At 39.1% G+C, this 27,606-nt stretch overlaps 2 protein-coding genes across 3 annotated transcripts in view; both read left to right on the forward strand.

The window, feature by feature from the left end:
- The window catches only part of LOC121430987, a 34,329-nt gene extending 23,008 nt beyond the window's left edge, over positions 1-11,321 (forward strand). Inside the window, exons 3-5 of the mRNA XM_041628441.1 lie at positions 783-1,463; positions 10,583-10,715; positions 10,933-11,321. Of these exons, the coding sequence (XP_041484375.1) occupies positions 783-1,463; positions 10,583-10,715; positions 10,933-11,321 (1,203 nt within the window). The remainder of the gene's footprint in view (positions 1-782; positions 1,464-10,582; positions 10,716-10,932) is intronic.
- A 4,371-nt stretch (positions 11,322-15,692) lies between these two features.
- LOC121416475 (cytochrome P450 2C15-like) overlaps positions 15,693-27,606 on the forward strand; it is a 35,189-nt gene continuing 23,275 nt past the window's right edge. The window contains exon 1 of one of the 2 annotated variants that reach the window (XM_041609977.1): positions 15,693-15,884. The gene's annotated coding sequence lies outside the window, so the exon portion shown is untranslated. Of the gene's footprint in view, positions 15,885-26,743; positions 27,419-27,606 lie in introns of those variants that run through there. The other variant, XM_041609973.1, reaches the window with a different exon arrangement.

The raw sequence follows: 27,606 nt of genomic DNA on the forward strand, positions 1-27,606 counted from the left end.
GGCTGACTTCTATGCAAAGGCAGCCCTAAAACAAGAAATAGAGATTAATAATGGTTTGAATATCCAAGAAACAAAAAAGATTGTAAGAGTTCTTGCAAGAAAGGAATGGCAGAAAGATGGGACAAGTCAACTTCAGAATTAAAAAAATACCAGAAAGCTGTCTCCGAAAAAACTCCCTTTGATTATCTCTGCACAGATAAAAGAGGTGAAAAAATGATCCACAGATTATGTTTGGGAGGTTTGGGTTTAAATGACTTCCTTTTTAAGAAGGGAAGACACACGACTGGATTGTGTGAATTTTGTAATGAAAGAGAAACGATATACCATTTCTTATATGTTTGCCCTAAATTTATTATTCAACGAGCCCTATTACTTGCTGAATTAAATGTTAACAATATCCCTGATGCGGAACGTAAAGTGGAGAATCTCACACTTAAGACACAAAGTGCTCTAATCAGATATTTCAAAAGGACTCATAGATTTCAAATTGGCTGCCCGGATGGCAACCATCTTAACAGGGTGTAGTCAAGAGTAAAGAGAACTAAACTTTAGCAAATTATTACTTTCGTGACCAGAATACCTTGCTGAGCAAAGTGTTTATAATTATTCATATTTTTCGGGGGTAATTCTTTATGATGTTTTCACCGAATTAATCTATGTGTGCACCTTTATTGTCACTTTCACTTTATCACATGGCCCTTAAATGTCAGTATTTACTCTACTATAAATGTTTTCGCTTTAAAAAAAATGATAATGTTGATATGGTTTTTTCGTCCAATCAGCGGCCAGGAAACGTCCAGTCATCGCGATGGTCCCTACAAGCAGACACCCAGCGCGTGTCACAGCAACGCTATGAAAGTCAAGATACGGATAACGCCCCGTACGACAAAGACTTTCCCCATGTCGCCAGACAACTAGATAAACGGCCCAATCAGAAGCGAAGCAACAGTCAACCCAGGATGACGCGGAGCCGGAGCCGTGCTTTACCTACCACGTCTACTAATCGCCGACATCACGACAGTTCTGATACTGATGAGAGACGCTTCACCTTCGTAACCGGAGACATCGTAGACCAGAGATCTCGCAATACTAGCACGCGTGCTTCAAACGCAGCCCAGCCAGGTGAGCCGGCGACTACCGTGTCCCGCCCAAGAGAGGTAGCCCCTAATCGTCCAGAGCGAAGTTCAGATACAGCTGATCAGACCACACCCCCAAAGTTGACCAATCACCAACAATCGAAGATCACGCAATTCATTGAGAAAGTTCGACTCAACTCAGATCGCGAGAACAACGTACAGCCAACTGATCGAAGCGTCAGCGATCGTTGCTCACCAGATGAAAACACATCTTATGACAGCGCGTCTTCCCAAGAAGATGAGTCTGTGTCAGCGGAGTACTCAGAGTGCGAGGAAGACACCGTAACTGAACATCAGTCTGACCTCTCGGCAGAGTCTCCAGATCCAGTGCTAGCACGGAACAAAATGAGCAATGCATCTAAGCGAAAACAAAAATCAAGAAAGAAAACCTCAAAGAAAAGATGAACTCTCTTCTTTTTTGAAGAAACTTTGTACACTGTGTGTTTACTTTGAAATTCCTTTTACAATTCTCTTTTTTTAATATGTCTACTTCTTCTTGCCACCTTTTAAGCTTGAATGTAAGAGGGTTAAGGAATAAACTTAAACGCAGTCAGATATATAGATGGTGTAAACAACAAAAAGTTGATATATTGTTTTTGCAGGAAACTTACTGGACTGAAGAACTTGAAACCATTATTAATATGGAATGGAGAGGAAAATGTTTCTTTTCACATGGTACCAATCATTCTTGCGGTGTTGCTGTTCTTATAAGTGACAAAATTGTTTTAAAAATTAATAAGGTAGATTCACAAAATGATGGAAGAACTTTACTCCTTGATGTAATGATAGAAGGTAACAATTATGTTTTAGTCAATGTCTATGCACCTACTGAAAGAAAAAAGAGAGAAAATTTCCTGATGAAAATGCAAAAGTGGTTATCTCCTTACGATATTTCAGAAAACAAAACCCCTTTTATCTTAGGTGGTGACTGGAATTGTATATTGGATACAAAGAAAGATGTTCAAGGTAGTCAAAGTTCATACTATAAAACACCACAAAAACTAATTCAACTTTGTAAACAAAGAAGATTGATAGATATTTGGAGAAAGACCCATTTAAATACGAAGCAATTTACGTGGAGAAATTTATCTTTGAGAGTTGCATCAAGACTTGATTATTGGTTAATAAGTAAAAACCTGCAAGCAAAGGTCACATCAAGTGATATAAGACCCTGCTTTAAAGCAGACCATAATGCTATCTCTCTCAAATTGACAACATCAAATATTTTAAAAGGAAGAGGATGTTGGAAAATGAATACAGAGGTGTTAAAAGAAAAATGTTATCAAGAAAAAATTAGATTATTAATTAACAATATTTCAGAAAATACGCACTTATCTTCTATGCAGATATGGGAAAATATGAAAATTAAAGCACGTGAATTCACACAGAGGTATTGTAGAAGCAAAGCCTGCAAAAAGAAAGATAAAAAGACTATTTTAGAAAAAAGATTCGCTGAACTCCAAAGTAAATTGATGTTGACATTGATTCCAGTGAACAGAAAGAATACATCAATATAAAAAAAGAATTAGAACAAATATATGAAAGAGAGTGTAAAGGTGCTGCTATTAGAGCAAGGGTCAGATGGTTAGAAAAAGGTGAAAAGTGCACAAGTTATTTTTTAGGTTTAGAGAAATATAATTCAGAAAGAAAAAATATTACCCAATTGCTATCTGTAAACAAAGATAAATATTGTACTAAACAAACAGAGATATTACAGGAAGTGGTAAAGTTTTATTCATTGTTATATAGAAAATCTGATATTGATAAAACTGAGAGAAATGATTACATCAATTCAGTACATGTTCCAAAGCTGAATGATGAGCGAAGAAATAAATGTGAAGGATTGTTAACAAGTGCCGAATGCAAACGTGCTGCTTTTTCTATGAATAAAAACAAATCACCTGGTCTGGATGGTATTCCCATAGAATTTTACCAAACCTTTTGGGATGACATCAAAGATATTTTATTGAGTGCTCTTAATGAATGCTTCACAAATGGAGAAATGTCTGAAAGTCAGAAAGCTGGTCTTATTACAATGATTTATAAGAAAGGAGACCATAGAAATCTAGAAAACTGGAGGCCAATTTCGCTTTTAAATTGCGACTATAAAATAATGGCCGCAGTTTTGGCCGCACGATTGCAATCGGTTATTGGATATATCGTTAACGAAGAACAAACAGGTTATATAAAACATCGTCTGTCTGCCTTCAATATACGTCTTACAATTGATACCATTGAATTTATGAAAAGAAAACACTTAGATGGTGCTATAATGATGGTTGACTTTTCTAAAGCTTTTGATGTAATAGATATCAATTTTGTGCACTCATGTTTGGAAAAAATGAATTTTGGAAAGAATTTCCAGACATGGATAAAAATATTGTACACAGATATTCGAAGTTCTGTATTAGTAAATGGCTGATATCAGAGTCCTTTTCAATACAAAGGGGAATCAGACAAGGTTGCCCTCTTTCAGCATTACTTTTTGTTCTTGCAGCAGAATTTATGTCTAACAAAATAAGAAATAATGAATACATAAGAGGTATACCTGTTTTGAAACCAGAAGATAATTGTGACGTTAAAGTACTACAATATGCTGATGATACCCTGTTCTTTGTGTCAGATAAAAGATCACTTGAATTGATAAATGATGAACTTGAGTTGTTTGGAAATGTAGCAGGTCCAAAACTTAATAAAACTAAAACAGTAATCATGTGGGTGGGGAGAAGTAACTCCAAATGGTCACTCAATGATATTGGTCTATCATGGACAGATATTCCTACAAAATACCTAGGGTTTTACATCTCACCTGATATAGAAAAAGCACGTAAAATGAACTGGGAAAATAAACTATCGAAATTGCAAAGATTATTAGACAATTGGAGAAAAAGAAAGCTTACTATTTTTGGAAGAGTAACTATTGTCAAAACTCTAGGTTTAAGTCAGTTAGTACATATTCTCATGGTTGATATTATTCCTGAAAAAATGTTAAAAAGACTAAATTCTCTAATATATAATTTTATTTGGCAAACAAAGATTGAAAAAGTGAAAAGAACTATAATGACCAACAAACTGGACAATGGAGGGGTAAACATGATTGATCTATATACCCAAAAATTGAGCTTTCGACTAAAATGGCTGGGGCGCACTCTTGCGTCAAGTAAAGGAATGTGGTGTAAATTCAGCCTTTATTGGTTTAATGTTTTAGGTGGTTTGAAACTACTCCTCAATTCAGACTTTGATGCTTGGAATGTTAAACATATATGCAAGCACCATCTTCCAGTTTTTTACATTGAAATATTACAGGCCTGGTTAAAGATAAAGAAGAATGCATGTTTAAAATATCACTCTAAACTACATGGTCTACATTACGAAATTTTGTGGCATAATAAAAATGTAACTTTTCGCAACAACACCCTATTTTTTGAAGAATGGTACAAATCTGGGATAGTATTTTTGAAAGATATTCTCAGGAATGGAAATTTCTTACCTACAATGGCAATTCATTCCCGTCTTAAGTCGCAGAAGAGTAAGCAAAGATTGATATTTGATTACACTTTATTACGTCAGGCTATCCCTAAAATCTGGATAAATGATAATACAACACCTTGCACCAACAGCAATAAAAAACCTTCATTAGAGTTTCCCAAAATAGATGTAGGAGCAAAAAATCAATTAAAAAATATCAATGATATTTCAAGTAAACAATTCTATAAATTACAATATTCAGATTTATCAAACTCTAACAGATGCTATTTGTATTGGGAACAGAAAATTAGGTCACCATTAGATTGGAAAAAAACTTTTAAAAGAAACTTGTGTCACTGTAAAGACAATAAACTGAAAGAATTCAATTTTAAGGTTATATATAATTTATTGCCTGTAAGAAAGAATTTGTCTAAATGGAATGTTATAACAGATGGGAGATGCCCACATTGTTATGTGGACGAAGATGATGTACATGCTTTTGTTGAGTGTAAACTAAATAAGAGATTCTTTTCTTATTTAACAACAATAGCGAAGTTGGAATACAATGTTGACCTTCAAGTAACAGAATTGCATTTACTTAAAGCCCACAAAGAAACCGGATTAGATTCATTTCTTACAATTGCTTTTTGGTGTATCTACAAATGTATACTCATAAGAAACAAAACAGGAAAAGATTGTCGAGAATTTAATTTGGAATATTTGTTTGAAAGAGAATTATGTAAACATGTGATGTGACTTTGAATGTTCAATTATGTATATAATAAATGCCCATGTGGGTTTAATAAAAAAAAAAAAAGTTGATATGGTTCCGATCGATTTGACATAAATTTGCACCTGCGGAATTTAAATCAAGTTCTACGAGGTATTGGATAGAGCGCCCCCTGCTTACGTTTGAGAGACATAGGGAATACAATTTTTTGTACTCCTGAGACGCCCTCGAAATGCACCTCGAGCGGGCTTGTCAGGATAACGTACTAATACAGGGAAGGAGAGGTGGTCTTGCACAATTTCCTGGGAACTTTTCTTTCCTTTCTTTCTTTTACTTTTCAAACTGACATAATTTGAACAAAGAAATTATCATATTTTGAAAAAAAGAAAAGCATATTTATAAGGCAACAATAGTCAAAACTGACTATTTTGCCTATTCAAAATAACAACAACAACAACAGTTCGAATAATAAATACGTATCCCTCCACCAGATTGACCAATCACGAACCTAAAAAATATGTATCCTTATAGAAGGGCATACGCACTTATCACATGTACCTAAGGGCGCAGAATGCCCCCCCCCCTTAAGAGTCACAAGCCAAAAAAAGGAAAGAAAATAGGAAAAAGGAAAGAGAGGGAAAAAGGGGGAGGGTTAATGTAAAAATCAATGAAAACAGATGTAGTATGCCCCCTCTTTTGAACTTGAAGACTTTTTTTTTTTTGCTTGTCAATTTTTTTTTCTGGGACGAAATCTCCTTTATTTGTGGTTGAAGACTTTTTTTTTTTTGCTTGTCAAATTTTTTCGCGGACGAAATATCCTCCGAAAAATTTGCCCCCCCCCCTTGGAAAATCATGGATACGCCGCTGGGCATATACGCATTAAAAATAGTATGATACGTATCAGTCGTGGTGTTAAAAGACACGTATACGTTTTAGATACGTATCCAATGTTTGGGACACGCATCCCTTTATTTTGGGATATATATTGTTGCTTGGTAATTATGTATCCCTATGTTGGGTTACATATCCCGTGATAAAGAGCAAATAGAGTGTAAGTAAAATGTTAAAGTTTTGCTTGCTTTCACAGACGTGTGCACATCCTACAGGGTCGGTATGCAAAATGGGGGGGGGGGGGACTGGTGACGTCACCCACTCACTATTTATTTTGTATTTCATTATATGAAATATTTCAATTTTCTCCTCATTTTCATGTGAAACAAACATTTATCCCTCTCTAAACATGATTGTGATATGACCATCGTTTCAAAATTTTGTGGTTCAGTCAAGTTGGTCATTATTGTCATATCTTTAAAATATGAAACATTGTTTTATTCAAACAAGAAAAATCAACATAAATATAGTGAGGGACATCATCAGTCCCGACATTTGCACACCGACCCTGCAGGGTATATATGCACATAACTATTTGGTGAAAGTAATGATAAGCAAAACTTTATTACTTAGACTCTATCTCACATGAGTGACATGTACAGTTCAATCCTTTCTAGAGTAATGTCCACTGCTCTCGATTTCAGTCTGTGACCCTGCAGTTAAATTTTTGTATTTTCTTTTTTTTTTCTTTCATTCTTTCTTTCTTTCTTCCTTGCTTTGATTTCATCTTCCTTTCTTTCAATCTTTCTTTCCGTCTTTCTTTCTTTTCTTTCGTTTACTTCTTTCCCTTCGATCACCTTCTTTCCCCATTTGCTTTATATCCCTTCAAGGTATTTTTAGGGGGGGATTAATGTCCGTCCTGCCTGAATTTTAGGGACACCCCCGCCCCTGTGTCCACCGCCTATGACAACCATTATCCAGGTGTAATGCTGCAATCACTAACAATAAAAAACAGCAAAATCACTCATTACACAAACAATGGCGCAGGGATTTTCGATAGTATTATTTGATTCAGAATTTTTTTTAAAAAAAATGCATGTATTACGTATCTAAACCCCTCAAAAAAGTTTGGAAATCTGAGTTTGGCCATTAATTTCTCCCAACTCCCAATTTTACACAATGCATCTTTGATAGCATTCAAAAGATCATTTAATTCTCTTTAAAATGATACCATGCTTGTTATGATCATGCCATCACGAAAAGAGCAGGATTCAAAAGTGTTGGATGATGTCTGAATTGAAAAGCTGCAATACGAACAGAAATAGTCATGAAGGGTCAATACAGAACATGATTCTTTTGTCTGTGTCAATATAGAGATGATAATCCATTCAAATAAAGCCCCTACTTCTGTAGTGATGGTACTGTGAGATAACATGGTTTGAGTCGTGAATTGAAATACCCATGCATGTTTGTTTGTTCCTTCTGTGTTTGCTTGTGCAGAGGTATGTTTGATTGCATGATAATGTTGATGTTAAGGTGCATGAAAACAAAGAAACCGCTGAAAAACTCACTCATCACCACGGAAAAAAGAACAGTGACTTTCAATATTGTGTCATTTTGCAACTTTTAAATTTTGACCTTGCCTCACATTCCAAGACACTGCACCTCCATGTGAACCATAATCATAGTCATGTAGGGTATCATTTTAAAGAAAGCTCAATTAATTACACATTGATAATTACTAAAACCGAGGAAGGATTATCGATCAAAGTCTGATTTCCTAACCTTTTTTTGAGGAGTTAATATGTATGTTGGTGTTTAAGCCTGCAAAGTCATACTACCACGGCTCCCTTTTTAATTTGCAGGCTCTAAAAATATCTCCAATTGTGTCCGTTAAATGCATATTACATAATAAGTAAAGTTGACAATTCTAAATGTATATTGTGTGTTAGCATGTACACTTCAGTAAAGAGGAAAGTACGTCCCTATCTGTGATCAACATTGTTATTTTGATGAAAAGATCATTTTGCCATTCAAGAACTCTGAAATTCATCTTCAAAAAGGCTTATTATAATCACTCGGGTCGCGTTCGCAATCACTCGGGTCGCGTTCGAAAACATTCGGGTTTTGGATTTTTGGCAATTTTTTTATTTGGATGCAATTTTTTTCTAACGTTGTCTTCAATGGGACAAACACGCTGGGAAAATGAAATGAAATTGAAATTCTAGTTTCGTTTTAAGCCGGCAAGTGCCTCAAATTAAATGCACTCGCCTACTGCTTAACATAACCAACAAGCAAATCAGCCATGTGGCTCAATTATCCTAGAATACATCCAGACTTCTACTGTTTTTATACGAGGACTCCGAGTCGGAACTTGCCATATCTGCCACATCGATATTACATCGTCATTCCCATGTGCGGACATGCATGCCTGCATGCAAGGCGGGACCCGGCCACGGTCGGACACGGCGTGCATCGGTAGCATGGATCATTTCTGTAGCAAAAAACCTTACTTTTCATGATTAAATCGCATCATTTCTGTAGCAAAAAACCTTACTTTTCATGATTAAATAGGTGAACAGAATGACCCGTTTTCAGTTTTAAACCCCAAAAGAACTCCCGCTTCGATTTGCAATAATCTTTTGTTGGATCTTATTTTATTTATCTTGTTCTTTATTAAAAACTCAATATTTTTCAGATCGAAATATCAAAATTTTCAGCTCGCGCTTCACATCTATTGTTTGGTTTGTAGATACCCATCTTAATCATTAGTACCAAAAATGCTTAGAATATCAAGCTTTCAGGTCTCAGCTCGGTCTCGGCAGCACTCGCATTATCTGTGTATAGTGAAATATGTATTCTCCTCATGAGTTACTACAAACAGTCCTAAACAGGCACCTTTTTCCTGTTATCAGGTCAGTATATCAAAAAATTTCAGCTCGCGCTTCGCGCTCGCATTAATATGTTTCTGTGATATGTGTCTCTATCTCATGATTCATATATATATATATATATATATATATATATATATATATATATATATATATATATATATATATATATATATATATGTGTGTGTGTGTGTGTGTGTGTGTGTGTGTTGGTTTGTTTTGCCTTTGGAAAGTTGCTTCATGATTTTTGCCCCCCCCCCCCCCAATCTGAAAAATGGATCGACGCCCCTGGTGATGAGTTCTGTTCTTAGTTTAGCATCATATTCTGCATCCGACGATCGGATACCATGTGCGACCAAAAAATCACGTAAAAAGGATGTCTTTTTCACGCGAGGTGTAGAGCTGGGGTCGTACTAAACCAAATAAGGTAAAACCAACGACCGAAGGACCCGTATCAATAAAACATTCCTGTACTTGTTTAGGGATTCATTTCAGGGAATATTTGCCAAGAGTATCGTTTTGTTTCCAATACTTGTTAAGGGTAGGGTTTCACACGCCAATACTTAAGGGGTACATTTTTAGAATATGGAAATAACGTGTTTAGGATGCTTTTCGAGATCCCATGGTCGCGCATGGTATCCACTCGTGAATGGAAGTGCCCCCCCCCCCCGGTTCTGCATAAGGACATCTGAATACATGACAGGCCTATGTGATGCCAGTCTTTGAAATACGAGGTGTAGGGAAAACACAACCTGTTTCATCAGATAGATATTATCAGTGGCAAAATGAACTTTGATAGTATTTGAGAAAAAAAATATTCGCATATGATTATGTGTTCTGATTGTATTTGTATTATGGATCGGCAAAGATCCATAATATGGAAATGCATGCCAAAACAAAGAGGTATATAGGCCGTGGTGGTTGACTTCCACTACATATCATTGTGTCACCTGCAGTTTGGGACATGATGAAATACCAATTAGACTGCATTTAGGCATCCTTTAATTATATCAACTATATACGCCCTATGTACATGTCTTTATTACGACAGGTCTCAGTGGGAGAAATATATTTTCTTTTCTTAGCAGAAGTATCCGATTTGCATAACAATGCTTGCGTGAGGAGTGTCTGAATTCCTAAACCATTCGGAATTCACTGACCGAGTTCGACAAAGCGCAGTACGGACGTCTTTTTATCTACGTGTTAAGTCTATAGGCCTTGTCGCTTTACTCTACGAATGGATTCGATGTTATATTTTTAAAATAATGTCGAATCAAGAGGCAGGTTCCGAAAATTCTGCTCAACAATCTGGAGTTCTTTCGCCTTCTTTTGTAAGCAATGCAATAAAGGAGGCATTTGGCTCGTTTAAAGAATATTTTGACTCTTCCATTGCCCAGGTCAAGTAAGAGAATGAGAAAAAGCTTTTAGCTGCTTCTACGGAGCTTCAACAACTTAAAAGGGCTTCTGAGTTGTCTTTCAGATTTAAAGGTAATAAAGTCCAATACGAATTCAATTCGAACCTTCAGGAGAAGTTGGAGAAGGGAGTTGCCTTACTAGAGGAAGGCAAGCAAGTTACAGCCCTTGTTTTGCTGAAGGAAGGTATCGCAGATATTACAAAAAGGAAGAAGCATATCAGAATAGCCGATAAGTCAGAAGCAGGTTAGTGGGATAAATATAAATGAATGTCTCAAAAAAAAAAAGAGATGCCAGCCTTCTAAGCTGGGCCTATTGCTCGTGTGAATTTTATGAACGGTTGTGCGTATGTTTTCTTTCTTAATTGAAGCTATGCGTTTTTCGTTGGAATTACTTCATTACTTCATTATAGGACATTAATCAAGTTAATAATAAAGATGTAGTAATCACATTCTACTTTTAGGTTGGTCTGCAGTAGATGAGTACTTGAGTGACGAACTAGCAAGCGACTCCGAAGATGAAAAGAGAATTAGGCAAGCTCAGGCTCGTGCAGCCAGAAAACGTAAGGCATCCCGTTCAACGAACAAGGGTAAATCAGCTAAGAATGTTGGAAGTTCTCAATGTCCTTCTACATCTACTACTTCTGACAACTTTTTTCGTGGCTTTGGGTCAAGAAATCGATTTCCGCTTGGGAGTGGCACCAACCCATCTACAAGCAGTTGGCGTGGGTATGCAAGTGGCCCCAGACCCACCGATTACTGTTTTGCCTGTGGTAAACAAGGGCATTGGAGGAGAGGTTGCCCAGGTGGCAGGAACCAAGGTTCATCCTTCAGAGATGGCCAACAGAGTTAAGGGATCCCTTGATCATAGTCAAACTGAACAAGCTTTAATAACGAATGAACCTCAACAGGGAGATGTAACAGCCCAATCAAACTGGAATATATTGAATACTCCTGGTCCGTCTACTGCGGGTCCTTCTCAATTAATACACACAGAAACAGAGTCTCGTTGGGGTTGCGGCGAAACCGTGACATCGAGTAACGTCAGTGCTACTTCGACAGGATATTCAGGGTATGAGGAAGATTTTTATTTGAGAAATTATTATGAGTATGAACAAGGAAATTCAGAACCTTTGGTTAAAGGTAGATTGAAGGCATCCGTAAAATTTTGGAAATCAATTGATGCACCTCAATTTGTTATAGATGTCATTGAGCAAGGTTACAAGTTACCTTTTTTACATACACCCCCTAAAACAAAAATGAAAAATAATAAGTCGGCATTGAATTATCCAGAATTTGTTTCTGAAGCCATTAACGATTTACTTAAAAAGGGTTTGATTGTTGAATCCGCTAGTGCACCTTGTGTCGTTAATCCCCTTTCAGTTTCAATTCAGAGCTCAGGTAAAAAGAGACTTATTCTTGATTTACGTTATGTCAACGAACACTTGTGGAAGGACAAAATTAAGTTTGAAGATTGGAACGTAGCATTGTCTTATTTCAAAAAAGGAGATTTTATGTTTTCCTTTGACCTGAAGTCAGGTTATCATCACTATGAGATCTTTCAAGAACATAAAAAATTCTAAGGCTTTAGTTGGGATTTCGGAAGTGGCACTAGGTTTTTCTCATTTCAGGTTTTTGCCATTTGGATTGGCAACTGCTCCTTATGTTTTCACTAAATGCCTCAAGCCTATTGTTAATCATTGGCGTAGAAATGGAATTTTCATTGTTTTGCATTTAGATGATGGATGGGGTCGTGCACCTTCATTTGATTCATGTGATACTATGGCCAAGACAGTGAAAAATGACTTACTTGAAGCAGGTTTGGTACCAAACATTGAAAAATCTCAATGGACTCCTGTCCAGTCCTTGGATTGGTTAGGATTAACATGGGACAGTAGAGTAGCTTGTATAAAGATTACTGAAAGAAGGATGGAGGATCTTGAGTTATGTTTAAATTCATTTCAAGCAGAATTGCCCGAGGTTTCAGCGCGAAAGATCGCAGTTATAGCTGGAAAGATCAATTCACTATATTCAGTGTTTGGCACAGTTACTCAATTGAAAACCAGATTCTTGCATCACGAAATAATCCAGAGGGCACATTGGGATAAGGTATACATGATCAGTAGTGATAATGATATTATATCCGAGTTGTTCTTCTGGAAGAAGAATTTAAATATTCTTAACATTAAGATCATTTCTACATATTCTGTTCCACAGACAATCATCTATTCTGATGCGAGTCAATCAGGCTGCGGGGCCTGGGTTTCTGAATGCGCAGGCATGAAAATGGTAAGAAATTGGACTGAGTTTGAAATGGTTAAAAGCTCCACTTGGAGAGAATTAAAGTCAGTAAGTATGGCACTTCAAACATTTGTGTCTCACTTGAGACATAAAACTGTCAAGGTCCTCTGTGACAATAAAGGAGTAGAATCGATCGTAAATAAAGGAAGTATGATTGCAGAATTACACGATATGAGTTTACACATCTTTGAGTTGTGTAAAAGAAATCATATTAATCTTCAAGTTCATTGGGTTCCCAGAGAGGAGAATCGTCTTGCAGATACACTGAGTCGCATCATAGATTTTGATGATTGGGGTGTGTCGGATGAATTTTTCGAATTTTTGGACAAAATCTGGGGCCCTCACACTGTCGACAGATTCGCGGACGATCATAATTTCAAAATTAAGAATTTCAATTCTAAATATTGGTGTCCCCTAACAAATCATGTTGATTCTTTCTCATGCGATTGGTCGGGCGAGAATAATTGGTTGGTTCCACCTATCGAATGTATAGGACAAGTACTTAAACATCTGAAGGTTTGTTCTGCTAGGGGGACTTTGGTTGTTCCCTTCTGGCCGTCAGCACCATTCTGGCCGATTCTTTTCTCTGAACAAAGTGAATTTCGTTCCTTAATCTCTGAATACTTTAAAATTGATAATCCCCAAGGAATTTTCGTTCAAGGCAGAAATAGAAAATCCATTTTTGGGACAAAGAAATTCCAAAGCCCAGTCTTATGTCTACGCCTCAATGTTTTGTGAGAGATGGTTGACATGAATGTTGGTATGTAATAATTACCCCCTTGGGGAGGTTGATTCAAAATTATACTGCTGGAATGCAACATGTAATTATTACATGGCCGCATGGCAGATAGCTGCATAGCTAGGATCCACTTATGCTGCAGAGCAAAGAAGTGGTGATGGAAATTGGAGAAAGTTTTGATTATGGAAAAGGATAATCATAGTAAAGGTTGATAAGGATTTGTTATGAGATTCATTCTCAAATCAGTTATTATTTATTGGCTGCGGAGCCCAGAATAAAGGAAGTGAAGATGATAGAAAGCATTCAAAATTTTTCGAAAATGCAGAATTCTTGAGAATAAAGTGTCTCATCAAGTTTTTCTGTTTCTACGACAGAAATAAATATTGTCGCAAAGGAAATGGATTCCAAAGCTGATTGCTGTGTTAAGCCTTCAGGACGATTGGAACGTATTCTGATATGGAACCGTGATACAGAACTTTCATATGAAAATTTAAGTTTACATATCAAAACACCTGGTTTGATTATAGCTGCATAGCTTTATTTGTGCTGTCATGGCTGTAAAACATATTGGAAGTGATGAAATTTTGAGAAGTTGATAAAATGACTGAAATTGAGAATTTATCACAAATTAAATATGAAAATTTGTATTGAGATTAATATGTACATGCTTAATTTTTGTCAAATTTTTCTTAAATCCAGACATTCCCTACATGAAGGATATGATATAACTTTGAACAAGGTCTTGACAGCTTCGAGAGCTGATAACACTATGAGTAAATACAACAGAGCGTTGATTGCCTGGAATGATTGGTGTAACCAAAATAAGGTAAATTCTGATACAGCAGAACCAGAAGACATTAGTCGCTATCTCATTCATTTGTATCAAAAAGAAGCTCCTTATTCTCGGATAGAGTCGGCTTTCTACGCCATTAAGTGGCATTTTGACTGCAAGCCAAGGATGAATGTTAATCCATGTGATCGCAAGTTCATACATATTGTTTTACAAGGTTTAAAGAAATTACTAAACAAACCGATCGTTAAGAAAGAAATTATAACTCCAGATATTTTGAAAGCAGTTGTTGAGAAATATGGGTCTTCAAACAGTCTGTTAGATATTCGATTATGTGCTATGATTTTGATTTCCTATGCAGGCTTTTTACGCTTTGATGAAATGATACATATTCGAAGATGTGATTTAGACTTGTATTTGTCTCATGTGAATATTTTCATCATGAAAAGTAAAACCGATATTTACAGGCAAGGAGCATGGGTTCTGATAGGTGCTACAAATTCCCCCACCTGTCCAGTATTAGCTTTGAGGAAATATTTGATTGCAGCGGGGCTTAACGATACCTCTGATGAACAATTTCTTTTTAGGCCCCTAAATTACTGTAAATCCAGTAATACTTACAAGTTAAGAGGTGGACAGTTGTCTTATACTAGATGTTTAGAATTATTGAGAGAGGCGTTGGCGAAAGTAGGGTTGAATCCCAAGAGTTTTGGCATGCATAGCCTCAGAAGTGGCGGAGCCACAGCAGCAGCGAACTTTGGTGTTCCGGACAGGTTGTTTAAGAAACATGGTAGATGGAGGTCGGAGACCGCTAAAGATGGATATATTAAGGACAATACGAAGGATCGTCTTTCAGTTTCTCTGAATTTGGGGCTTTAGAATTATTTCTTTGTAAATATACTGGGAAAATTAGCCTCAGTATGATTATACGTATAACTTTGTTAAAGATAGATTGTAGGTGTTCGATGAGATTATTGAACAAAACATGTTGTATTATCATTATACATTAAAAGTTGGTTATATTGAAATAATTGCCTTGTTTAATGCATTTTCTTGTTTACCCGTTCTTTGATTGACTGAGAGGGGGAGCTGTATATTTAGCTTGTCTTGCCGTCGAAGCTTGGTGTTCCCCTCGTAACAGGTATGTTTTTGTAAAGTATTTAAATGTTTTCAATTTCAGGTGAACTGGCCGGATGTGCTAAAGGATAGTGAGGCGTGACTGAAAATAATTTATTCACGATTGAGGGTCGAATTAGGGAATAAATATATTTTCTTTTCTTAGCAGAAGTATCCGATTTGCATAACAATGCTTGCGTGAGGAGTGTCTGAATTCCTAAACTATTCGGAATTCACTGACCGAGTTCGACACAGCGCAGTACGGACGTCTTATTCGGGATCGATGTCGACGATTGACTGGATGGAAGTAGATAGAGCAAAGAGAATTCCGATGGATGGATAGGCCTTTTGAGGAGTTCTTAGAGATCTGAACAAAGAGGGAGGCTTTAGAGTGAGTGAATACGCACTTTCGTCAGTAAGTATCGTTCGTGCTGTCTTGCCGTCGAAGCTTGGTGCTCCCCTCGTAACAGGTATGTTTTTGTAAAGTATGTAAATGTTTTCAATTTCAGGTGAACTGGCCGGATGTGCTAAAGGATAGTGAGGCGTGACTGAAAATAATTTATTCACGATTGAGGGTCGAATTAGGGAATTAAGCCAATGAATTGGGCCCGCAAACGGGTCAGGGAAGAATACTATCAGTTGAATGACTTTTCTTTAGGGGGGTGGCCGAAATACATGTAAATCTGGCCACTCCAACCAGGTCTATTCTTTATGTACATTGATAAGTCAGCATAACAATGACGCCATGCGACAATAAATTAAGACACAGTTGCAACTTTGTAGTTGTAGATCAATACTTATATTAACCGTAATTAACCGAAGTGTAGGACAGACGAGTTGTCGCATGACTGACGCAGATGGCGCTATAGCACTATAACATTAGATAAAATCAAATGGCGTAATCACTTTTTCCTTATGTAAACAAAAAGAATTTTGCAATGATCCAAGGCAAAAAGCTTTGTAAAAGTATTGTCATAATATAAAAGTGTAAACTCGCAAACAACTGCAAAGCAAATACGCAAACATTAGCGCAAAGACATACCCACAGATGGGACATCAAACAAAACCCAAAATAATAACCAAAAAAATTAAATGCGCAGCATAACTTATCACAAGCACCAAAATGAGCAGCAATTGGTAGTAGGCGAACTAGCTGGAGTAAGAAAAGGTATTCGTTTGGTAAGGTGAGGATCCTGACAGCAATAAACTATCAAATTAGAATCAAAATCTTTAAATAGAGCTGGCTTGCTGTTTTCGTTTGTTTGGTAGCTGAAAAAGGCTAGACGCATTAAAAAACCCATTAGCACAAATAGGTAAAGCTGCAAAAATGCATTAAAAAAAAAGAGATATACACCAAAAAATAGTGTCCATCAGCAAATGTCCATCAGTATAGGGCAAGCTGGACAAGGCACAGGCAATAGGGAGGGGGGAAGGGACATAAAAGCAGGCCAAAGTTAATCACAAACGTAGTCGCTAAAATACGAAGGGGGGACACGACGGCGTAAGGGATACCGCCGGCCATTATCGGGGGTAGTGATGTCAAGAGGCCCTGAGGGATCTGACTGACCAGAAAGTGAAAGGGGAGGACTAACATCAGGGTGAGAAAGTTCGTGGGGAATATCAGGGGGGTCAGGAGGGGGCAAGGGACATCCGGCACATCAGTAACGTCAGAGGCATTAGGCAAGCATTGTGAGTCATCCGCCGAGTTGGGACTGGGGAACTCCTCTGACAGTGTTGTAGTGCCTTGATGCTCGGCCTTGGCCTTAAGGCGCCTTAAGGCCTATTTTTCAAAGCCTTGGCCTTGAACATTCAAGCCTTGGCCTTGAGAGGGCCTTGGCCTTGAGGATTTTGAGCCTTGAAATTTCAAGGCATTTTCAAGGCATTTTCAAGGCTTTTTCAAGGCATTTTGTATTTTGTACTGTCATTTGTTTTATATAAGTAATTATAAATGTTTCAATTGTTCTGTATATCTAGTGACACTAAATACTACCAGTCAGCAGTAGCAGCAGCAGCAGTAAGTGTACTTTGCAGTGCCATCAATTGCAATTATCATCACATAATTATGTAACAAAGAGAAGTGATGAATATTAATATTATTTATTGGTTATATTTTGTAATCATGACTAATAAGGATGACAATATCAATAATAATGATAATAATTATGATTAGGATTATAGTCAGTGCGTAACTACAGGGGGGGCACGTGCCCCCCCACCCCAATCGGCTGACTAAAAAAAAGGGGGGAAAGGAGAAAAAGAGGGAGAAAGGAAGAGAAACGTAGTGGGAAAGAAGACATTATTGTTCATTATATAATGTTATAATTATGTTATGTTACATTAAATAAGAAACATATTTTTCATAACTTTATGAAACATAATTTGCTCAGGGCATATGTCTTCATTGTTCCTGGTGCTCTCATTGTCTGTTTACCGAGATAATCCTGTTATACTAAAACCTCCCGTTTTCAAGTCAATATACACCAAACTACCAAATATATTTCCTCGCACTTCGAGTTATTGTTTTACATTTACAATAGTATGCTTCTTTTTCATGAATACTTTAAGTGATTGTCCCATTTTAAGGTCTTAATATAAAACATTTCCTGTCCGTGCTTACGTTCGCAGTAGTGGATTGGTGAAATATGTCTGCTCTCCATCAATTCCTAGAATGAGTCCGTTAAATGTCCTTTTTTCTGTTTTCTGATCTGAATATAAAAAATTTTCAGCTCGCGCTTCGCGCTCGCATCATTTGGTTAGTGACATGGGTATGTTAATCATGATTACAAGTGCTTTATGTGCATGTTTATATGTAATTCTAACAAAATCAGCAAGCGCTTATTGGAACTCCCATTAGATGACTATGGTGATATGTGTATAATCTTAATAGATTCCTAAAATATAGTCCTTAAAATCTTCCTGTTTGGGGTCAATATTTACAAAAATTCCAGCTCGCGCTTCGCGCTCGCATTATTTAGCGAGACAGGTACGTATCATGATTAGAAAAGATTGATTGTAATGTCCCTTTTTAGGGCTGAATATCAAAAATTTTAAGCTCACGCTTCGCGCTCGCATTATTTGACTAGTGAGATACATATCCGTTTATTGGCACTGTCCTTAAAATATCTCTATTAGGTCAGTATACCTGGCAACTGGGCGCGCTTCGCACGCTCACTAGGTGACTCCAAATTTTTGCTGGTGCCCCCCCCCTCCATGCCGTGACCCACGGTACGCCACTGATAAGAGTGATTTTATGACAGGAATAATTCTGAAGGATCTGACTGCAATTTTTACAACAATTTTTATTCTTTGAAAATAGCTCACTCTAAAGAATGATAACAAGATTGATTTCTATTCCATTAGGGTTTTTCTTGTATTATTTTCTTTGACAAACAAGAATGTTTTAAGTCTTAAGATATTCTGAAAAGATTCAGTAAACTTGAACACAAACTTCAATTTTGTCATTTCCAAATGGGCTATGGCATCAATGGCATGATGAGCCAAAAATTTTGAGGGGCCAAGCATGGAATACAGAGCAAAATTTTAGGTTCCAAAATCAACAAATTTTGGATTGTGCTCGCATAAAAACGCATTCCATTTACACAAAAAATGCTTAGAATGTCCAGTTTTCAGGTCGGAATATCACAAATTTTTGAGCTCGCGCTTTGCGCTCGCATTATTTGGTTGGTGACTTATGTATCCTAATATCCTATTTATGAGTCACTAAATGCAGTCCAGAACAGCTTCCTTTTCTGGTCAGTAAAAATCTCAGCTCGTGTTTTGCGCTCGCGTTAATTTGTTTAGTAAGATGCACACCTTTTTCGTGATTACAAAAACAGCTCGGAATATTTAAATTTCATTTCTTATTACATCTATCTCGCAAGGATGCCCTTTTAACAGTGATTAGCACCATAATTGACAAAAAAAATCGAGTTTTACAACTTCAAAATTGATTTCTTTTTTTTCCTTGGTCGCTATGCTTTCTATAGCGGAAAATTAAAGCCTAAATCAAAATATCTGTCTTATCAATTAAAAATTACTTTAAAAAGGCTTTGCTGAACTTAATTTCCACAAAACACACAACTTATTAACACAGTCGAAAATCTCATTTTGAAAATATCTGTTTGCACCAAAATTCTCATTTTGACATGTACTGTAAGTGCATTTTTGGCTTTGACCCCCCCCCCAAAAAAAAAAAATAAATAAATTCTGCCTCGATCCCCTGTCCCAGGGAGAGGAAAAAAGACATATGTTGAGAATGGGCATGCCAAGATCAGATCACCTCGGTAATAATAATTATTGCAATGTGAATAGCCTAGAAAAATAATTAAATGTACAAAGGTAACTATATTTATTTTAATTTTATGTCTACATCTACATGATCTATCATGTATTCATTTTCGTTTTAAATGTACTAGGGTCAAAAATTTTGCTCGCTCAATTCGCTCGCTCACACCTTTTATACATTTGGTCCTGTGTGTCATGTCTGCCGCCTAAGCATTGTTGTCTTATTGTTCCATATATATTGAACAATTGAAATGCCTTGGCCTTGGCCTTGAGGTTTTCAGGCCTTGGCCTTGGCCTTGGGTATCCATGCCTTGGCCTCAGCCTTGGGTATTGAAGCCTTGGCCTTGGGTATTAAAGCCTTGGCCTTGGCCTTAGCCTTGGAGTTTGAGCCTTGACTACACCTCATCACGGTGGTCGTTGTCATCGTCATCAGAAACCCTCGGTCGAGTAGGATGGGAGGTATCCCATGGGGGACCTTCAAGCAATCCGAGCGCTGGACACGGTATGACGTAGAACGGAGTTGGCTCCCAACAAACTTGCGGATGTTGCACCAATTGTCGTCGACACTGCAGACAAGGTAGCGAGGTCTGGCCTGGGTCTTAGTCCGGTCCGAGCGCAGGTAGACAAGGTCACCAACGTGAACAAGAGACTCACCCATCGAAGATAGGCGTTTGGGTGCCTTCGATGCCATACTGGGCCCATGGTTGGAGAGCCGTTTCTCATGTTGATTGGTAATAACGTCCATGTCATGCAACGGAATCTGTTCACTGGTGAATTGGTCACGCTGGGTCCATAGCTCACGAGCAGAGAGACCAACGCCACGGATGCGGCTGTTAAGACGAGCGGTGGCCAGAGCAAGTGCAAGTGGAGTAACAGACCACCACGGGGACTATCACGAAGCAGCTCATCTTCCAGCTCACGGACAGCCTTTACAGCGACAGGATTCTTGTTGATGTTCTTGGCACGGCCAATCTCCAAAGTGATGCCCTGACTGCGCAAAGACTCATCGTGTTGTAGAGCAGAAAATCCAGGAGCAGGGTCGGTGCGGATGATAGATGGAGGGCCATCAAGTGGCCTGAGAGGTGCGCATAGCTGAAGGAGGGCTGCGCGAAGAGTCTCCTTGCGTTCATCTGGGATCAAAGCGCTTACAGTGTAAGAAGTGACACTCTCCCTGAGGATGAAAATGAGTTGGCGAGAACGCTTGATGACATCCGCAGCAAAAGACACCCCAATGACACATGGAGGGTCACCTGTAGACTGGGGAGTAGCAACACGAGGAACATTCTGGAGGGAGAGACAGCTATGACATCCGACAGTCACCTGTTGAATTGCTGCATCAAGATCCAGGGCATAGAAAAACCGTGAGACAACCTGCTTGAGTTGGTGTGATGTGGGGTGACCAAGTTGAAGATGCAGGGCAGTAAGAATCCCCTGGAGTACATTGCGAGGAATGACGATACACTCCTGCTGTGGCAAGAATGCATGATCCCGGCGGACGACCAGTAATCCATCACGAGCGATGGTGGCAACCTGGAGATATCGCTTCACATCACGGATACCTGTCAACTTCTTCGACGGGCGAGTACCCTGAGTAAGGTGGGCATGGGCACGGCGGAGGGCTGGACAATCAGACTGAATCCTACCCCACGCGTGACGAGATGTGAAAGGGAGGCGTATCTTCCCTGAGAGGATGTCAGCAACAGAAGTAAGATGGACAACAGAGTCTTCCATCCGTGAAATGAAAGTACAGATCTGGCATCGAACATCATGGCATGGAGGAGCATTCCTACTCGCAAAGTCAGCTGGGACATTGGCGGAGCCCGCCAGGTGACGTAAGGAAACCTGGTATCTGCTAATGGTGGCCAAAAAGGTAGAAACCCGAGGACTGGCAGAAAACTCACCACGACACAATTTCTCATAAGCCTGAACACAAGGTTTGCTGTCAGTAAGAATGCAGACAGGGTGGTGAGACTGGATGATGTATGGGCTGAAATGCTTGGTGGCAGCAGCGATGGATAGTGCTTCTACTTCACAAGGTAACCATGTGATTTGACGACCACGGAGCTTCGCGCTAAAAAAACCTGCGACGAAAGGCGTCCGGTCTCTCGTGACATACATGGTTGCGCCAAGACCATGGTTCTTCACGGATCCATCAGTGACAACCCATAGCTGATCAGAAGGCCGGGGAAGAGTAACCGTACGAGTAGACTTGATGCCGGACTGGGCTTTGTTGAAGGCATCATGAAGCTCATCCGTCCAGCAGATGCGGTCTTGAGATTTCATACCTGCAATCGAATCATCCAGGGGGCCCAGATAGGATGCGCAATTTGGGGAGAACGCGAGCAAGCATCTTATAGGCTCCAATGAAAGACCGCATTCCCTTCACGGTTGAAGGGCGTGAGCACGTTGACAAAGTTGTTATCCTGTGAGGACTTGCTTTGAGGTTCCCTTCAGACCAAACCCATCCTAAAATAGTGGTGGTTTTTGGACAGACGGTAGTCTTAGATGGAGACAGGTGAAGACCATTGGAGGCTAGTGCATGTAACACCCTGGACCAGTTATGCAAAAGGGCCTGCCAGGTGTCAGCACCACAATACAAGTCGTCTGCAAGCTTGACAACAACACCTTCAAACAATAGATCTCCAAGCACTCGACACATCAACTCCTCCAATGCCGTCTCTGATCCCGGCATACCCATAGCACAACGGGTGTAAACCCTGATGCCGCGGAAAGGGGTAGCAACACCACAATACTTCATTGAATCACGAGAGAGAGGTATTTGATAAAAGGCACTTGCAAGATCGGATGCAATAATGTACTTCCACTGACCTATCTTTCTCAGAGAGGAATCAACGTCTGGCAAAACTGAGGGCTGGGGCTTAGAGTAGCGCCCAACATCAGCAAAGGCTGTGACAAGACGAGAGCCGCCATTCGGCTTCTTCACAAGAAACGACGGGTTGACATATTCAACCGTAACACCAATATCCTCAGGGCGTGCAAAGACGCCAAGTTTCTCAAGGTCATCAAACTTACGCTGCAACTCAGTAAGCTTCTCTTGGGAATACAAGGGAAGGCGACCCTTGCGTTGTGGGGGCTGAACAGGACCCATGTTCACGACGGCCTTGAATGGACCAGATGCACCATTGTAACCCTTGAATGAAGGGCTAAACACACAATCATGTACTGCATGAAGAGACTGAAAATCACCCCTTGCCTTTGGGGGAGGATATTATCAGGATCCACAATAACAGACTGAGAAGGCTGTGATAATGTTGGCCCTCCCTGCGTGACAGAGGGAGGGCGGTCTGACTAGGAGGAATAGGCGCAACCTGATCGCCATCTGAGGCAACCACTGGACAAACCTGACAAAGATGTTCATTGCGACGGATAACACAAGGACCGCAAGAGAGGTTTGGGATGCGGATCCTACCAGCAACACTAGAGACAACACCTGGAGCCGGAAAGAATTCTGTGATCATTGGTGTAGGAGGGGAATCTGAGCGAGGCTCTAAGACAAGTGTCTCATCAGCAGAAAACTCAGGAGGTAGGGAAAACTCAAGGAATTCACCTGGCCAAATAGTAGTAGTTTGAGAAGGGGCACGAAGGACAAATGCGCGACGCACTGCATGACCAGCCTTAGGCTTACTACAGAACCGTAACTGAACACAGTACCATCAGCCAAGGAAATCTCCCTCCTTGCTGGCCTGATGGCCACATCATTCCTTTCCATGAATGGAGTACCAGCCAAAACGTCAACATCAAGGTTCTCAATGACCAATCCTTCAAAATGGAACTCATGATTGCCACGACAAACGGTGAAACGGGTTTCACCACAAACCTGCAGCGGGGAGGACCCATCAGCCTGATGAGCTGACTGGGTGGTGGAGGACACGTTGCAACCTAATACTCGGGCCGTAGAAGCACGCATCATATTCCCAGTAGCACCACTGTCGAGGGTGATACGAACAGCATGATGATCATAAAATGCGTCAAAATAAGGAGACTGGCGAACTTGGACACGCAGTGTGGAAGAGGTACCTCCACGGCCAGGTCTGGTGACAAACAAGCCTCGTCACATGACTCCTGGGGGTCAACCTCACCGTCAAAATCATCAGAACCACCATCATCGAAAATCTTGGCAACCTGCCTGGCCTTAGCCATGTACTGCCGATCGGAGTCTGGAAGGTAAGGACAGACACTCAAAAAATGGTCACTAGGACGGCCAGCCTGAACGCAGAGTGGACAAGATTTGGAAGGCCTGGGACGGAACTTCGCCGGGGTTCGAGACTGAGTACGCCTGGGAGCAGTCTGACTACGACCACGGGGCGGAAAAGCCGCTGTACGCATCGCCCTGGAACATTCAACTGACTCCAAAAGACTAGTAAGAGCCTGAGAAATTTCAGGTTTGAGGGATGCAAGTGTACGTGAACGGAGTTCTGTGCCGTACCGTTGCTTCACCACCTGGGGGAGGTCAGGGTGCAAAAGGCGAAGCACTGCAGAACAATGAAATTCTCAATGGAAGGCGAAAGTTCTTCATCATCCAAGATGGGATCACCGTGATGGGTAATACCACTACCAACTGTCAACAAATTGTCCTCGACAAAGGCAAGTAATCTCTGATATAAATCTTCTGGCCGCTCATCAGATTCCAGCTCGGTCTCGCAAAATCCAAAAAATGAGCGCCTGTTGCCTGAAAGCCAGAGTGAAGTCTAATAGTGGCCCAAATGTCGTTCAAAGAAGTAGAATTGCGGACAATAGAATTTCTAGCAATGACGGGACAAAAGTTAGCAATCTGACCTAGCATAAGATCAAGTAGGTTCGCTTTCTGTTGAGCAGTTTTGCGTAATTCTGAAGGAACAGAGGGATTGTCATCTATGAAACCCCTTGTGGGGTTAGCTTTTGTTTTCTTACCCCATGTTACCGACTCAGAAAGGAAGAAAGCAAAGTTAGGATCAAGATTCAAATGTACAAAAGATTCTGCCTCCATCCTTCAAAGGATGTAATGGATTCAATTTAATTTACCCAAGCACCATTGCTTAGGTACTTTCGGCATGCTACACGCCATTGTAAGGCTGTGGGACCGACACTACTTACGGCTAGATCTAACCAACTACTCGTTCACGGTAAACTTACTTTTACGGTGCAACCGGCTGTTTTCCTCTCAGCAAAGTCCTTCAAACGTGGCCTCAGAAAAAAAATCAGGCGTGAGTGAATCCCAATAGCGGCCAGCACGACAATAAATTAAGACACAGTTGCAACTTTGTAGTTGTAGATCAATAGACCTTATCGCAAATAGCGTCTGTCGCGTGAGGGCGTCTGTCATCGCAGAGGATCACGGGATGCGAAAGGGGCAAACGCAGAATCGGCTTTTGGGAAGCCATACAACGCCATATGTTTTGTGCAGTGTCACTCAAAATCCAGGCTTTTTAAAAAGTCTGATTTCTTCGTATTTAAATTACTTTGGATACTTGAATGTGGATTTATAGAACAATCTATGTATCATGATTGCCCAGTGAAAGTATGAACTCAATACTCACCATATTTTCGAAGTTTTATGGGGCTAAACTTGGGAAGATTTTGTGGGAAAAGTGAGACGGTGATTGCGGGTCAATGCCGATCGACTTTAGAAAAGAGCAATAAGTCGGCGATCCCAATTAGATAGCAAATTTTCCATTAAAGAATATTCATGAGAATCATAATGTAGACATTCTCCATATAATTTAGCGATATAGTTTTGTTATTTTGGGGCAAATATAGTCCTCCTTTGCAACTCGGGCTCTTTAGTTTGATCATACAAGCTCTATATAGGGGTGAGACAAATCTAAAGTATATAAAAAATAAGCTATATATATATATATATATATATATATATATATATATATATATACAGTATATATATTTATTTATATCATATACTTAATGAAGGACATATACAAATGACATGCAGATTAAATAAATCCCTGAATTTGAAACATCCCTCCAACTCTCTGTAATTTTATTTTGTCTGAAACTTAGTAGATGATGGATATATAATTCATATAAACGATATATATTTCATTCTTTTGATAAAAAAATCTTATTTCAACATTTACATCTTCAATTTATTTCATCGCATTTATAGATCACCTTCCTCATTAATTTCTTTTTGTATCTTATTTTTCTCTTAATATTATTTTCATCTATTCTCATTTTTTTCTCATTATTTCATTCATTATTTTGTCTATAAGCATGCTAATGATTAAACTTCAGAATGTCCGACCACGATCCTGAATAATATGCCACTATTATGTAGCCTTGAGAGAAAAAGAAAACACATCTCGTTTTTATAGGCCTACTGAATAAAATCATGATTGAGATAATTATTTGTGAAACATGTATTCTTGACTATCGATTGATATTACAAACATACATAACTAGAATAAAGTAATCAAATGTACTGCAGAGTTTGTTTTATTGATCATCATTTTATTTTTGCTTGGAATTAGGGACCAGTTTCCTCCACTGCCTCGCCGACGTACACTGTCCCCAGGGCCGAGAGTGCATGCCCACTGTCCGTGCATGCAAGCACACTGCACAGCAGCTGCGCAGCTCAAAACACGCACAGACAGTGCGCGAAAATGAAAGAAAATTATACTTTTCTTCATAAAATCTGTGGTAATTCTTGCAGCTATAGACAGCACATCTATCCCTGCCACCCATGATTAAGAAGAAAAGTGATGTTAGACTCTGGAACAAATATGACGAGGCGTTTACTGGAAGTTAGCAAAATGTTGGCTGCGGGCGTCGATCGTATTTTGATACACTATGGAAATCGTACACTTTATTGTCGGCTGCTTGCGCTCGCATGGTCGCATCTGGACAACAGCGGCGCTATTGCCCCCTTTGCGATCCCATGATCCTTTGCGTGAATCTATTTGCGATAATACTTATATTAACCGTAATTAACCGAAGTGTAGGACAGACGAGTTGTCGCATGACTGACGCAGATGGCGCTATAGCACTATAACATTAGATATAAATCAAATGGCGATGTATGGGCTGCTAAGTTGTATATTAGGACTATATTATTTGCAGTACTATCCTCACCCATCGACACTGGCATTGCCATTGTTATCAATATTAACGTTAAGGTGTCATTAAGATCATCATTATTACCATCAACATTATTGTCATCTCCGCCATAAAGCATTTATTTTATTTATTTTCCTCAGCAAAGTTTGCTTATTTTATCTAAGTTTCACTCCACAGCCAGGTTGCTAAGAGAGAAGGAGTAGATCTTATGCAAGAGTGAGTAGGAGATTAGAGAAGTGTGTGTGAGATTCCTTTTCCTAGAATTGAATTGAGATAATTTGCATTTCTATTGTGTGTTGTGTCCAGGGTGGTAGACTTGTATAGGTCCCTTTTAGTGAGCTCAGTGAGCCTTTCTTTTTAAACAGCTGCTTAAAATACTTTGGGGAAATTGCAAAATTGGGAGGAGACCCCAGTAGCTTTCCATTAGTTTTCTAGCATTGTATCTTGGAGACTTTGTGTAACACACACCTATGCAATTTTGGGGCAGTCGCCATTTTATCTGCCATCTTGATAATTTTTGAATTTCAACTTTAATCAGAAAAGCAGCCTTTCTTGTTTGATATTGGCTGGAACTTTTGGATACCTGTATGAGGTCAGATTCAGCTGAAATTATGCTGTTATTTTTATGCCTGTATTGAAGAAGCCATCGGTAAGTTAATCTGTGATTTCTTAATTCTTATATTAAAAAAAAGAAAAGAAAAGAACAAGATTGAAAGATTTCAGAGATGATTTGAAATGTAGATGTAAATCTTTATAAACCTTATGAAATAGTTAAATAGTTGTGAGGAAGAATATAAGTATCATTAAAGGATGTTATTCTATAACTTTACGTGACAG

Source organism: Lytechinus variegatus, chromosome 1 (assembly GCF_018143015.1).
Source record: "Lytechinus variegatus isolate NC3 chromosome 1, Lvar_3.0, whole genome shotgun sequence".
In the NCBI taxonomy this organism is placed as follows: domain Eukaryota; kingdom Metazoa; phylum Echinodermata; class Echinoidea; order Temnopleuroida; family Toxopneustidae; genus Lytechinus; species Lytechinus variegatus.